Source organism: Oreochromis aureus, linkage group 11 (assembly GCF_013358895.1).
Source record: "Oreochromis aureus strain Israel breed Guangdong linkage group 11, ZZ_aureus, whole genome shotgun sequence".
NCBI lineage: Eukaryota > Metazoa > Chordata > Actinopteri > Cichliformes > Cichlidae > Oreochromis > Oreochromis aureus.
In genome coordinates, this window is record NC_052952.1 from 37,531,118 (window position 1) to 37,546,916 (window position 15,799).

A 15,799-nucleotide genomic window follows, 5' to 3' on the forward strand; every position below is an offset into this window, starting at 1 on the left:
CTTCGAGTAATGAACCGTTTTTCAATACAAGCTTCAGTGCTTCAGAAAGCTTCATTAGGACATCACTAGCAAACAAACAGAAAATTAACTAGACTGGAATCATAACAAGGCTTACCCAGCAGACAGATATGAGGGTGCAACATGACACAGAGCAAGGAAAACACAGGGCTTAAATAGACACCAGAGTAATCAGGGAACGGGAGACAGGAGGGACACACAGCTGGGAGAACTTAGACCGAACGAGACAAGGGAAGCAAAACCAGACACTGCAAACAGGACAGAAACTATCAAAATAAAATAGGAAACACACCAGGAAGAGGCATGGACACCAATCAAAGGGAACACAGAAACAAAACGTAAGAACTAAAATCCCAGAACAAAGAACTACTAGAGCTAGAAACACAGAACCATAAACCAAAAGACTAGTAATGATAAAGTATGATGAAATCAAATAATCAACACACTGTCACTGACCAGGACCGTGACGGTTAGGTTCATTTAAAGATGATTGTTCCCTGGTACAGATTCGGCTTTTAAGTGTAGTTCACAAGTGTTTTAACAGCGTTGAGGTCGGGGAGGACCATTTATTGTTAGCCTGATTCCAAAACCAGTTCTGATGTGTGTTTGAATATGGCTGAATTACCATTTGTGGCCTATACTCAAAACTCAGGTCTGTGCTAAGAAACCAGCTCAGCGTGGTCATATATGCACCGAATTATGCCAGGAGCTTGTTGGTGGTTGTTAGTGGGGCTGTATGTACATGTCGCTGCTGTGTGGAGTAGAGAAATCTAAACTAATTTCAAATTTGTGTACCAGATTCCTGCTTTTTAAAATCGTGTGTGCTGTACTGTCATTCCAGTCCAGGAAAAGAACAGATTAAAGAAAATGATTAAAAAGCCAAAATGACCACGACATTCATGCCCATGACGATGGAGTCGTTCCTGTTAGGAGGGATTCCCACCATCACCACCAAGACTGTGTCCGTACCTTACACTTTGAGGCGAGTGTTGTTGTGATTTGGTGCTATATGAATAAAATTGAATTATTGCTGTGATGAGTGTGGAGCTGTTAATATCTGTGCCCTCAGATGTCCATAGACCTTTGGTGCAGTTGCATGTTTACTCTTACACATTTGAGCTCATAGCTCTCGGCAGTTTTTACCGTTTGGATCAATCTGGAGCGTGCTGCTCAATCCCCCCCCCCCGCTTATGCTCCTCTTTGTCCTTGTTATCTCCTGAAAGTCCTTCTAATAAAGGCTAGCTGCAGCCCCCAATCCATCTTCTGCCCTCAGCTGTTGTCAGCGGTTCACGGTGTTTAGCTGGAGGTGTTATCCAGAGACATGCTCACAATGAAAGGCTCTGTGGTTTACGCAACATGAGACAACATGACATGAAACGTGGGACACGGGTCAAGCACAGAGTAGACACAGGAGCAGAGATTAAACACAGGCTGAATCTCTAACGAAAACCAAAACCATGAACAACAATAATCAAATAATATAATTACAAAGTCTGAAACACAAATACCAGGTCGCAGGCGCGGTACTTTACAAAATATCCAACTTTTCTCATCATGTTTGGTCTCAAAACACTGTCGAGGATTCAAGAAGGTTCCATGAGTGGGCGACGTCACAGCCAGTCTCAGCTTAAGAGCAGATTGTGGCTGAAAATAATTTTAAAAGCCTTCGTTTGCTCCTTTTCTAGTCTGGCTTCACCCTTCGTTGTAGTAAGCAGTTCAGTAAAAAGAATCTAGTCTCTGCGCTGAACTTCCTGTGCTGTCTGACTGAAAACAAACTTTAATAACGGTGGTGCATGTGGCACGTCGAGTGCTGCGTGCCACTGGCTCAGGAAGCGGCGCCGCTGAAGGACGGTTTTCTGAATCTTTCTGCAGGGCGTCATTCAGAAAGAAGCCGACCGTGAGAAGTCTTTGTGTTGTCAGAAAGCAGATGGCGAGCCGTTGTTTAGAGTCGTCATCTCTGCCCTTTTCACCATCTGACAGGTCTCACCCCCCTCTCCTCACCTCCTCCCCCCTCTCGCCTCTCCCTCTCTGATAAATTTGGACTGGGTGGCCTGATCGACGTGTCAGCGTTTGCTCATAAATCTCTGACATCTCCGTGTGCCAGAGACGAACTCGGCCTCACGCCTTCTTGGTTTTCGCCGTGTGTCGCACGTCGGGAGTGAGGAAGAGCGCTCCGGTTAATTACGGTGGAAAAAATGAGACTTTAGAGGACAAAATGAAAACGGTAAGCGCCCCAGGTACGTGACCCCTCTATCCGTTTGGATGCGGTTTCCATGGCAACAGAAGTGCAGCACATGTCACGGCTGAGTGTTGTTATCAAGATGGAGGAAACTCTGAAAAGAAGCTGTCAGCATACTTTTGTCTTTACTGAAAGCAAAGCAGAGAGCAGGATTCATCAGAGAAACCGTACGATGACTGATGATGGTTTACAGTCCATGTAGAAGTTTATTGTGAGCTAACAGGGTGAATTTCAGTTCAATATTCAGTCTGAATAGTTGACAAGTTAAATCAAAGTCCTTGTAGAAGTAATATGTAGAAGCATAATTGCTACATGTTTAAATTAACGAGGGATGCACATCTCTAATTTTTACCATGAGTTAAAAGCTGGACATAAAGACTCACCAGACATAAAGAGCTGTGTCCCAAAACGTCGGCTGCATCCTCCGGAGGCCGCATTTGAAGGCCGATTACGTCACAGCCAGGCGACGAAAGCTGTCCCAATTCGTCGACTCCTTCAAATGCGGCCGACAAATCGTCCTTCATTTCCCAATTTGAAGGATGGGTTGGGTGTGTCCTTAAGTGGCCCACCATATCCCAGAATTCATAGCGGTCCAGCCAAATTTCAGCTGCCAACAATGGCGGCCGCTACTAAGTTTTAAAATTAGTCTTATTAATCTTTCTGGGTCACAAAATAAACTTTTAACATATTTTCAGGCGAGAAAGTGGCAGTGTAAACTTCAAATATCTGCTTGGTTTATCAAGACATCGCATATTTGCAAAAGTGCGCCGACGTTTTCGGAGATGTCTGTTACCCACCCGCTCGATAGCAAACCGGGGGCGGGGGGGGGTTCAATGGTCACTCCAGTCGGCGAGAGCAGCGGACTCCCGGCTTCATCGTTTTCAGACCCCCGCTGTCTTTCGCTACTCAGGTTAAACATGATATATAAGTCACTCGGATAACTTAAAAATTTAATTGTTTGCCTATTTTCGGTGTTTTATTTGTTCCGGAGTAAATCGGTTTGGCTGAGATCATCCATCCATCCATCCATCCATCCATCCATCCTCATCCGCTTTATCCGAGGCCGGGTTGCGGGGGCAGCAGCCTAAGCAGAGAAGCCCAGACCTCCCTCTCCCCAGCCACCTCCTCCAGCTCATCCGGGGGAACACCAAGGCGTTCCCAGGCCAGCCGACAGATATAATCTCTCCAGCGCGTCCTGGGTCTGCCCGGGGCCTCCTCCCGGTGGGACATGCCCGAACACCTCACCCAGGAGGCGCCCAGGGGGCATCCTTGTCAGATGCCCGAACCACCTCAACTGGCTCCTTTCGATGTGGAGGAGCAGCGGCTCTACTCTGAGCCCCTCCCGGATGGCCGAACTTCTCACCCTATCTCTAAGGGAGAGGCCAGCCACCCTTCGGAGGAAGCTCATTTCTGCCACTTGTATCCATGATCTCGTTTTTCGGTCACTACCCACAGCTCGTGGCCATAGGTGAGGGTCGGGACGTAGATCGACCGGTAAATTGAGAGCCGCTTTTACACTCAGCTCCCTCTTCACCACGACGGACCGGTGCAGCGTCCGCATCACTGCAGCCGCAGCACCAATCCGTCTGTCGATCTCGGCTCCCTTCTCCCATCACTCGCGAACAAGACCCCGAGATACTTAAACTCCTCCACTTGGGGCAGGAACTCATCCCCGACCCGGAGTGGGCACTCCACCCTTTTCCGGCTGAGAACCATGGCCTCAGATTTGGAGGTGCTGATCCTCATTCCTGCTGCTTCACACTCGGCTGTGAACCGTTCCAGTGCGAGCTGGAGGCCCCCACCGATGAAGCCATCAGAGCCACATCATCCATAAAAAGCAGAGATGAGATTCTGAGGCCACCAAGTGAAAGCCCTCCGCCACTTGGCTGCGCCTAGAAATCCTGTCCATAAAATTATGAACAGAATCGGTGATAAAGGGCAGCCCTGGCGGAGCCCATCACCCACCGGAAAGCGAGTCCGACTTATTGCCGGCAATGCGAACCAAACTCTTACAACGGTTGTATAGGGATCGAATGGCCCGTAGCAGTGGGCCAGACACCCCATACTCCCGCAACACCTCCCACAGGACACCCGAGGGACACGGTCGAATGCCTTCTCCAAGTCCACAAAACACATGTAGACTGGTTGGGCAAACTCCCATGCACCCTCAAGTATCCTTGAGAGGATAAAGAGCTGGTCCAGTGTTCGCGACCAGGACGAAAACCGCATTGTTCCTCCTGTATCCGAGATTCGACTAACGGACGAACTCTCCTTTCCAGCACCCTGGCATAGACTTTCCCAGGAGGCTGAGGAGTGTGATCCCCCTGTAGTTGGAACACACCCTCTGGTCTCCCTTCTTAAAGATGGGGACCACCACCCGGTCTGCCAGTCCAGGGTACTGCCCTGATCTCCACGCAACATTGTAGAGGCGTGTCAACCAGGACAGCCCTACAACGTCCAGAGCCTTCAGGAACTCGGGCGGACCTCATCAACACCAGGGGCTCTGCCACCGAGGAGTTGTTTAACTGCCTCAGTGACCTCGACCCCAGAAATTGGCGGGTCATTCCCTCATCCCCAGACTCTGCTTCCTCCTCGGAAGGCGTGTCAGTGGGATTAAGGAGGTCCTCAGTATTCCTTCCACCGTCTGACAATTTTTCTCAGTCGGCGTCAGCAGCGCACCGCCAGCACTATACACAGTGCAGGTAGAGCACCGCTTTCCCCTCCTGAGACACCTGACGGTTTGCCAGAATCTCTTGAGGCAGTCCGAAAGTCTTTTTCCATGGCCTCTCGAACTCCTCCCACACCCGAGTTTTTGCTTCAGCCACTGCCCGAGCCGCATTCCGCTTGGCCTGTCGATACCTGTCAGCTGCCTCTGGAGTCCCACAGGCTAACCAAGCCCGATGGGACTCCTTCTTCAGCTTGGTGGCTCCCTTCACCTCTGGTGTCCACCATTTGGTTGGGGATTACCACCACGGCAGGCACCAACCACCTTGCGGCCGCAGCTCAATGCAGCAGCCCGGCAATGGAGACGCTGAACATGGTCCATTTGGACTCAATGTCCCCAGTCTCCCTCGGAATGTTGTTGAAGCTCTGCCGGAGGTGTGCGTTGAAGATCTCGCGGACTGGGGCCTCTGCTAGACGTTCCCAGCACACCCTCACTCACGCGTTTAGGTGCACCGGGTCTGTCCAGCGTCCTCCCCGCCACCTGATCCAACTCACCACCAGGTGGTGATCAGTTGACAGCTCAGCCCCTCTCTTTACCCGAGTGTCCAGAACATATGGTCGCAGGTCTGGTGATACGATTACAAAATCGATCATCGACCTGCGGCCTAGAGCATCCTGGTGCCACGTGCACTTATGGACACTCTTATGTTCGAACAAGGTGTTCGTTATGGCCAAACTGTGATTTGCACAGAAGTCCAATAACAAAACACCACTCGGGTTCAGATCAGGGAGGCCGTTCCTCCCAATCACGCCCCTCCAGGTCTCGCTGTCGTTACCCACGTGAGCATTGAAGTCTCCCAGTAGGACAACAGAGTCTCCAGGTGGGGCACCTTCCAGCACCCCAGGGACTCTAAGAAGGCTGGGTACTCTGAACTGCCACTCGGCGCATAAGCGCAGATGACAGTCAGGACCCGTTCCCCGACCCTGAGGCGCAGGGAACAAACCCTCTCATCCACCGGGAAAAACCCCAACGTACCGGCAGCAAGCCAGGGGGATATTAGAATACCCACCCCAACCCTCTCACCAGGGGCAACTACAGACTGAGACAGAGTCCAGCCCCTCTCCAGGAGACAAGTTCCAGAGCCCAAGCCATGCGTAGAGGTGAGCCCGACTATATCTAGCCGGTACTTCTCAACCTCACGCACTAACTCAGGCTCCTTCCCCACCAGAGAGGTGACATTCCATGTCCCTATTGCCAGTCTTGGCAGCCGGGGATCGGTCCGCCAGGGCCTCCGCTCCTGGCCGCCGCCCGACACACATTGCACCCGACCCCTATGGCGCCTCTTGCGGGTGGTGGGCCTGCGGGAGGATGGGCCCATGTCTCCTCTTCGGGCTGTGCCCGGCCGGGCCCCATGGACTAAGGCCCGTCCACCAGACGCTCGCCCTCGGGCACCCTCCCGGGCCTGGCTCCAGGCGGGGCCCTGTAACCCTATCGGGCAGGGTAAACTGTTCCCTCGATGTTCTTTTCATACGGGTCTTCTGAATCGCTCTTTGTCTGGTCCCTCACCCAGGACCAATTTGCCATGGGAGACCCTACCAGGGGCAAAAGCCCCAGACAACATAGCCCTGGGATCCCTGTGACACACAAACCCCTCCACCACGATAAGGTAGCGATTCACGGAGAGGGCTGAGATCAAAGTTATTAAATTAAATAAAACTTTATTAATCCATCGGGTGGGTTCCTCCGGGATTTTCACACAGCTGAATAAACGTCAAACAGAAAACTGATTAAACAGACGTGTGAGACGGTCGAGAATTTACGCCAGTGTCCTGTTATATTTTAGATAGCAAGGAGCAGACGGCCGAGTTTATTAAACTCCACCGACACAGCGGTGACGCAAATCTGAAGGCTAGACCGTCCCATTTCACAGCCTCGCACTTCCGGCCTTCTCGGTCTTCGAAGGACCCGGCCCACGTAGACCGCGAAGGCCGGGTCCTCTGAAGGATGCAGACGACGTTTTGGGAAACAGCTAAGATCCTTGTGGAAAGCAGGTCGTACAAAGTGTGACCAAAAAATTGTGAGAACACGTCCATAAAAGTCGAAAGCAGGATTTAAATGTCACATCTCCGTGTAGAAGTCGCTGCGCGTCCCCTTCTTCATGTCTCTGTAACGATGGATCTACTGAAGGGCGATCTTTTACATTTATTTTCATCTTCAGGAGTCACACTGAGGACGGAGCAAAGATTGTCATGAGTACAAGATCCAGAAACTTTGCCCCCAAACCAAATGTGCAACCATCTGATGTTAAATTTAAACTTTACCCAAAAATGTATATTTTGACAGGATAATGTCCACAGAAGAAGGCCTCATGGACAAAGAGGCAAATCATGCACAGGAAGCTTCTGGTAGCAGAGATGTAGAAACTATTGGACATGTTTTTGTTGAATAAAACTCTATGTAGGTTCAAAGGGAATGAAATACATAAAAAATGAATAGTCTCATGGGATAAGATTATTTTCTGCTTACTGAAAGTTAAAGATTGATTAAAGATGCTTCAGTCTGGTTTTTTTTTTTTTTTTTTTTAAATCTTTAGCGTTTTCTCCAAAGACAAAGAACAGAAGAAGAAACACTTCCAAACAACCAGAAAACCTAAAAGTGGGACACAAATTCTCCAAACTCTCTTACAAAATGCTTGCTTTTAAAACTCATGTCTCAGATACTGGTTTTTACATTTTCATCTGCAGACACTCACAGGATGCAGTGGTTCATTGTTGGATGGCATTCCCAGGAATCTCACAGTGATATCTGCACTGTGGATTTACTGTATGAGGTGAAGTTTGGGTAAAATCCAAAAGTCCCATCTGTTTGTCAGCTGAAAGACTGCACACCACATGCGGTGAAACATTTCTGTTCAGTGCAGCGGGTGCTGGAGATTTTAATCACCCTAAATGAGACATTACAGACCGGTCTCACATATGTCGGCAGATGTTTTCCTTTCTTACTTAGTCTGGAAATGTCTGCAGTAACCTAGAAAATTAGAAAGTGGAGCTTTTGCAGATGTGGTTAATGTTGCTGAGAAAGTAAACATTACAATAAGTGTAAAATATGGAAAACATAACGGTTAAAAATGCACACAAGGTCTGGTCTTCTGGTTTTTCCATTTGCAAAGAGAAACTCGACAAGCCCGAGACGTGGCTCTGATAGTGTTACCAAAGTTTATGTCAAATTAATATATTGTGAGCTGTGAAACCATTTTTTTAAAATCTAGGAACCATGGTGATTTATTTTTACAGCTGTGCACCCGGATGGAGATGGAAGAAGAAGGATGGACGGATGGATCGATCGATGATGGATGGATGGATGGACAGTTGGATGGATGGATGATGGATGGATGGTTGGATGGTCAGATGGATGAATGATAGATGGCGAATGGATGGATGGACGATCGGATGGATGGATGGATGGATAGATGGATGAATGAGTGGATGGATGGACGGATGGATGGACGGACGGATGGATGGATGGATGGATGAGTGGACGGACGGATGGATGGATGGGCTTAACCGTCTCTTGCTCTTGACGAAGGCGGTCGCACTTTTCTCCTCCTCCTTCTCTCCCTTAGCTCCCCTGCTTAGCCTCTTGTGTCCTTGTCTAGTCTCGTGTTTTTTGTATTACTTTTCCCTGGAACACTCTCTCACAGTCTGTTCTCTAAAACGTAAAAGAGGAATTATGGATTTGATCAACTGGTCTCTGAATGCGATTGACACCCCTTCAACGAGAAGTCTGGGCTCGGGTGAGCCTGAGTGCTAAAGATATCTACCTATTCGGAACCATGATAACAGGGTTCTTGCTGATCGGAGCTGGCTTGGCCCTGACTTATCGAAGAATTAAGGAAGCGGAACCGGCTGTTCAAACCCCCACAAGGCTGCCCACTGGGATTGAAACGATGGGACGAGGAGTGAGTTTCTCAAAATGGGTCATTGAGTGCAGCACGGATGAGATCTTGGAGAAGCTACGGCTGCCGTGAATACTCAGAACAAGACCTCTGAGTGCAAACTGATTACATCTGGAGGGGCTCGCTCGGAAAAACACCTCTGGGCGCAAATTGATCACATCTTGGAGTAGCTCACTGCGGTTGTGAGTTCTCAGAATTGGCTCTTTGACCACAAGAATGATAACATCACGGAGCGTAAGTTTGATAACATCATGGAGAAGCTCACGGCTCTCCAATGGAAGATTGAGAGACCAGTGTCGGACTGTTAGAACTGCTTTGAAATTCATATGAGTTGTTCGCACTAAAGTAAAAAACCACCATCACTTCATGCGGAGAGCCCTTTGGCGCCAGCTGTGGTCTCAAGGCTGGAGCTGAACAACAACACCCTGATAACGACTGTGTTTTGTCTGTTCTTCCCATTCTATGCAAGGCCACCTGGGTTGGCTGGAAGACTGTTTACTTAGCCTGGCAGGGCGAAGGACACTGTCTCAGCTGAACTCTGGACACATGCACACACACACACACAGACATATATACACATGCAGATGTACACTCATTCCCCCTCCCTTTCCAAACGCCTTTGACGCTTATTCCCTTCCGATGCTGACGGTGGATCAAGGAGACCAGCGCACAGGCTGCAGGCCCCGATGTACTGTCTACATTGGCTGTCTCTCACCCTTTACCCGCCCCTGTTGCTTGTCATGTGTTTCTTTGGTGTATTAAGAGTTTTTTCATGTGCAGAGGTGTTTTTTTCTGTTCTCAAACTGATCTCCCTGTTGGAGCTCAGTCTGAGGGGAGTTATTTTTTTCTCCTTATCTTTCCTCATGTTGTGCTTTTCCATGTTATACCTCTCTGACCTGTCTTCCCCATGTGATGTTTGTGTAATGTATGTATGGTCGGATGGGTAAGACGGTGCTGGCACGGCTGGCAGCCTTAACCCAATTTCCCTCGGGATGAATAAAGTATAATCAATCAATCAATCAATCAGTGGACGGTTGGATGGTCAGATGGATGAATGATAGATGGCGAATGGATGGATGGATGGACGGACGGACGGACGGACGGACGGACGGACGGATGGATGGATGGATGGATGGTCAGATGGATGAATGAGTGGACGGACGGACAGATGGATGGTCGATCGGATGGATGGATGGATGAACGAGTGGATGGACGGGGATGGATGGATGAATGAGTGGATGGATGGATAGATGGATGAATGAGTGGATGGATGGACGGATGGATGGATGGATGATCGGATGGATGGATGGATGGATGAACGAGTGGACGGACGGGGATGGATGGATGAATGAGTGGACGGATGGATGGATGGACGGTTGGATCGTCAGATGGATGAATGAGTGGATGGATGCACACCTGCTGTATAACAGACACCTTTGTGAGCAGCGTACCAGGCTCTCAGTCGTGGATCCTGTTGGTGTTTGATGCGTAGAGTTGTATTCCATGCTGTAATGAGTGTCTAATATCAGGAAGCTGTTTTGTAAACGATTTTCTTTCTTTGACCATTATTTAACAATTTCCTGAAGCAGCTTGTTCTGACCCATTTAAGCTACAGGCCGGCTCTATTTAAAGCAGCGAAAAAGAATCTCATTTATCTTCTGCTCCTGAAAGCCAGGAAGAACTTTTCAAATGCAGCCAACAGGAGGATGGATGTCATGGTCGAGCAGCGCTGCATTCACACAGTTTATGCAGCATACAAACATGTCCACATACTTCTGGCTTTGACAGTGACGCTATCACACAGACAACATGATGCAAGCAGTGACTCGCCTGAGCTCGTCTCCTCTGAGGTTTTAGGAGCAGCTGTGCGACCTCCATCATCTCTGTCACACCTGGAGTTTCTGTTTTCAGTCCCTGACAGAACACGCTCAGGTTCGTTCAGCACAAACTTCCTGAATTCACCTGAGATCTGCTCCAAAGGTTTGTACACACCTGCTTTGGGTCCTCGGAGCCTTATTCTTGATCTCCCTTGGTCGGGGTTTCTTTGCAGCAGCTCCTCAAAGCTGAAGGCTCTGCCTCCTCTTCTACTTTTAGAAACTCTAGAAACCACAAATAAATCACTAGTCTGAGAAAGAAGTCCTTTATTAGGTTGATGAGGAACTGTGAGGTCTTTAATGTTATGATCCTGATTATTCAGGACTACATGTGAAAAAAAATCTGCAGTTAACAGGAAGCCAATGAGAAGAAAAACGCCTGCTGTGGCATTTTGGTTCAACTGAAGATGTTTCAGGGAGCTTTTAGAAATTTCTCTCATGTCCTGTGAACTCATAATCTGTCTGAGTGACTGATCAGTGTGCTCAAATGTCTCAAACTGCTGCCTGTGCTCGTCCAGCCTGCTGAGGCTCTAAAGTCTTACTTCCTGTTGTGCTGATTTGTCCACTTCCTGCTAAGCTTTCCCTTCAGCAGGAAGCAGCAGTTGTAGGAGCCAGCTGGGTGGCCTCTCAGAGAGGCTCAGACGCTGGAGGATGCATTGAAATAAAATGATCACCTGAGGGACAGGTGGAACGCCACAGCAGGCCAGAGGAAGCTTCACCTGGTGACGTGTTTGATTATATCAGAACAGAAGAGAACGCCCTTTGTTCTCTGATACCAACAATTTATTATGCTCAACAGCAACTGTGCAGGAGTGAAATAGACATATTAGACAACAGGAATAAATAAAAAGCAGGAGAAAGGAGCAGGAGTGTTTGAAATCAGTAGAAAGAGTGAATTGAGTCTGTAGCTGTGTCCCAAAACGTCGGCTGCATCCTCCGGAGGCCGCATTTGAAGGCCGATTACGTCAGAGCCAGGCGACGAAGGCTGTCCCAATTCGTCGACTCCTTCAAATGCGGCCGACAAATGCGTCCTTCATTTCCCCGAATTTGAAGGATGGGTTGGGTGTGTCGCTACCCGATCCGTACCGGAAACCCGATCGGTACCCCGCATGCGCAAATCTTACGTCACTTCCTCTCTGTGCCAGCATTGCGACATTCAATAGCTGTGTCCCAAAACGTCGGCTGCATCCTTCGGAGGACCCGGCCTTCGTGGTCTACGTGGGCCGGGTCCTTCGAAGACCGAGAAGGCCGGAAGTGCGAGGCTGTGAAATTGGACGGTCTAGCCTTCAGATTTGCGTCACCGCTGTGTGGGTGGAGTTTAATAAACTCGGCCGTCTGCTCCTTGCTATCTAAAATATAACAGGACACTGGCGTAAATTCTCGACCGTCTCACACTTCTGTTTAATCAGTTTTCTGTTTGACGTTTATTCAGCTGTGTGAAAATCCCGGAGGAACCCACCCGATGGATTAATAAAGTTTTATTTAATCTAATAATCTAATAACTTTGATTTCAGCCAAACCGATTTACTCCAGAACAAATAAAACACCGAAAATATGCAAACAATTACATTTTTAAGTTATCCGAGTGACTTATATATCATGTTTAACCTGAGTAGCGAAAGAGCGGGGGTCTGAAAACGATGAAGCCGGGAGTCCGCTGCTCTCGCCGGCTCAGTGACCATTGAACCCCCGGCTTGCTATCGGCGGGTGGGTAACAGACGTCTCCGAAAACGTCGGCGCACTTTTGCAAATATGCGATGTCTTGATAAACCAAGCAGATATTTGAAGTTTACACAGCTACTTTCTCGCCTGAAAATATGTTAAACATTTATTTTGTGACCCAGAAAGATTAATAAGACTAATTTTAAAACTGAGTAGCAGCCGCCATTGTTGGCAGCTGAAATTTGGCTGGACCGCGCTATGAATTCTGGGATATGGTGGGCCATATCACATCATGTTTGATGTCATCAGATGAAAATCGTCCGAATAAAAGGAACTACTTCAACTGTATATTTAAGTAAATTACTTCATGTTACTGTACTTCGCTGGTGGGTGTGTCTCCTGCTTAAAATTACTCTTATTACTCTTTCTCGGTCACAAAATAAACTTTTAACGTATTTTCAGGCGAGAATGTAGCTGTGTAAACTTCAAATATCTGCTCAGTTTATCAAGATATTGCATATTTGCAAAAATGGTTCGATGTTTTCGGAGACGTCTGTTACCCACCAGCTCGATAGCTAGCCGAGAGCTCGAGGGTCACTGAAGCCGCCGAGAACGGCACAACTCCCGGCACATGATTTTCAGATCACCGCGGATTTTCGCTACTCTGGTTAAACGTAATATATAAGTCACTTAGACAACCTAAAATATTATTGTTTGGCTTTTTTCAGTGTTTCATTTGTTCGTGAGTAAATCGGTTTGGCTGAGAACAAAGTTATTAGATTAGATTAGATTAGATTAAATAAAACTTTATTAATCCTCCGGGTGGGTTCCTCCTTGGTTTTCACACAGCTGAACAGAAAACTGATTAAACAGAAGTGTGAGATGGTCGAGAATTTACTCCAGTGTCCTGTTATATTTTAGATAGCAAGGAGCAGGCGGCCGAGTTTATTCAACTCCACCAACACAGCGGTGACGTTAATCAGAAGGCTAGACCGTCCCATTTCCCCAGCTGTTTACTTCCGGCCTACCCGACCTTCTGAGGACCCGGCCCACGTAGACCGCGAAGGCCGGGTCCTCAGGAGGATGCAGCCCATGAATTTGGACACGACCTTTGACTTCTGATTGAAATCCTTTCTTCCTTCCTTCCTTCCTACCTTTCTTCCTTCTCTGGTCTCGTTCTGGTTTACAGTTCAGGTTCAGAGCTTGTGTTTCTCTGCTCTCAGCCAAACAAAGACACACACAAACTCAGGAGCGTCTGAGCATCGCACTTCGAACATCCTTTCTCTGTAGTTGCATAGCAACGGACGGTCGGCGCTCCCAGCTCGGCGAGCAGCTGAAGAAAAGCCCCTCTCAGTGCACATCACAGTGAGGGCTCAAAGAACTGAATGAAATGGATTTTTTTGCCCATAAATTATAAATTCAGGCTGTGAATTTGATTTCCCAGCAGCCTTTTGGCTTTAACGTGAAATCAAAGGCGGTAACGGCGCCGCTAAGCCGGTGGTTCTTTGAACGGGAAGCTTCTCCCCTGTGTTGGCTCACATTTGTGACCCTTTAAGTGTAATGATGAAGGTGAAGACAGCGGCTTTAACAGAAAACAGTGGGAGTGTCCTGTGGGTATGCGTAAACTGAATGCATTCAAATATCCTGGAATAAGAAACAGAAAAAACAAAAAATGAAAAAGGAAAAAATAGGTTTCCAAAAGCACAAGGGAAGTGTTTCTGGGGAGACAATAAGCCGACGGACCAGTGTGCTTTTGCAGTGTTTTTCTTATTGCTGGTGTTTTCTTAAGTTGCAGTCCGTTTGGCCTCTGTGGAGATCCAGAAAGTCTTTTATTGCTGTCATATAACCTGCATTATGATAATTGTATTAATAACATTCTTTACAGCATTATTCTATTAATAATATTTCTTACAGGATGGATATTGTATTAAAGATGTTTGTCATCATATTAACCTTTTCTATTACAGGTGCAGTTATGATCATTTCATACACATTGCATATTTGTATACGCAATTTAGAGTTGAGGTTCGGTCAATTAAAGGTTTTAAGCTTCACTGGCGTGACTGTCCAGGGTTGTCCTGGATCGTTTCAGGGCACGGTGGTTAGCACTGTTGCTGCACAGCAAGAAGGTCCTGAGTTCAATTCCACCATCAGGTCGGGGTCTTTCTGTGTGGAGTTTGCATGTTCTCCCCGTGTTTGCGTGGGTTCTCCGTGGGTACTCCGGTTTCCTCCCCCCGTCCAAAGACATGCAGTTAGTGGGGATAGGTTAATCGATTAGTCTAAATTGGTTGTAGGTGTGAATGGTTGTCTGTCTCTGTGTGTCAGCCCTGCGACATGGCGACCTGTCCAGGGTGTACCCCGCCTCTCGCCCTATGACAGCTGGGATAGGCTCCAGCGACCCTGAAAAGGAGAAGCGGATGCATGGATGGATTTAACTTCTGCGTCTGACAGCTGTGATCACATTCGAATAAGTTCATAGTAAAGACCCAGTTGATGCCTTTCTGTTACAGAAAACTAACAAGCTGCTCTTTCGAATCAGTCATGAACTTTTTGAATAATTTTCTGGTGGGACAGAGAAGATGATCCATCCATGTATCCATTGGATGATGACATAACTGAACTCTCGGTGGACGTCATGTTTTACTCGTGTGATGTGATGCAAATCAGCACAGTGTTAGTGAGGTCACAGAAGACCGTGCACCTCTACAGGACAAGAAGTCTTTTGGTAGCAGTCGCCCCCTGCTGGGCATTAAAAATATTTCAGGTTAAAGGTGTGTCGGGTTCATTTTTCACCTTTTGTCTGATGCAAAGACGAGCACCAGAGTGCAGACAGAAGTTTACTTTGCTGTTTTAGTTTCTGTGGAATAATCCTGAGTAAATGTTTAAGTACTGAAGTGAAGTGTATTCACAGCAGGGGAGGGTTTCTGAGCTCGTCCAAGGGGACGCACACAACATTCAGAAAAATCAAAGCAGCAACAAAAAGACACACAAAAAGCAGAAAAGGCAAAAAAGTGCAAAAGACTGAAAAGCAGCACAAAGGCTTTTCGCCTCTCCTGCTTTCAGTCGTGTGCAGGATGAAATCAGAGCTCATGTCTCTTTCATCCTTCTGTTCTGCTTTATGAATCAAAGCTCTGAGATTACAGATTCATGGAAGTGTGTGTCTCTGAGTGTGAGTGTGTGTGTCACTTGGATGACTGACACTCTGCTCATTCACATCACTGCCATCAGCATCGACAGCATCCAGCTGTTTTCCTCAGCAACGCGCATCCCAACATGAAAAGCTTCACCGCAGAAAGGTCTGCAGCTGCGGCGCGTAGACAACAACACCCCCGTTCCCTGAACTAAAAGGTTTAGGCGGGTTCAAGATGACATTTCAAAAACAGCTC

The 15,799-nt window shown here is 47.8% G+C and overlaps 1 protein-coding gene across 1 annotated transcript in view; it reads left to right on the forward strand.

Moving 5' to 3' along the window:
- The first annotated feature begins 902 nt into the window (after nt 1-902).
- The window catches only part of nek11 (NIMA-related kinase 11), a 36,665-nt gene continuing 21,768 nt past the window's right edge, over nt 903-15,799 (forward strand). Inside the window, 2 exon segments of the mRNA XM_039619903.1 lie at nt 903-983; nt 2,123-2,255. Coding sequence (XP_039475837.1) covers nt 903-983; nt 2,123-2,255 — 214 coding nt within the window.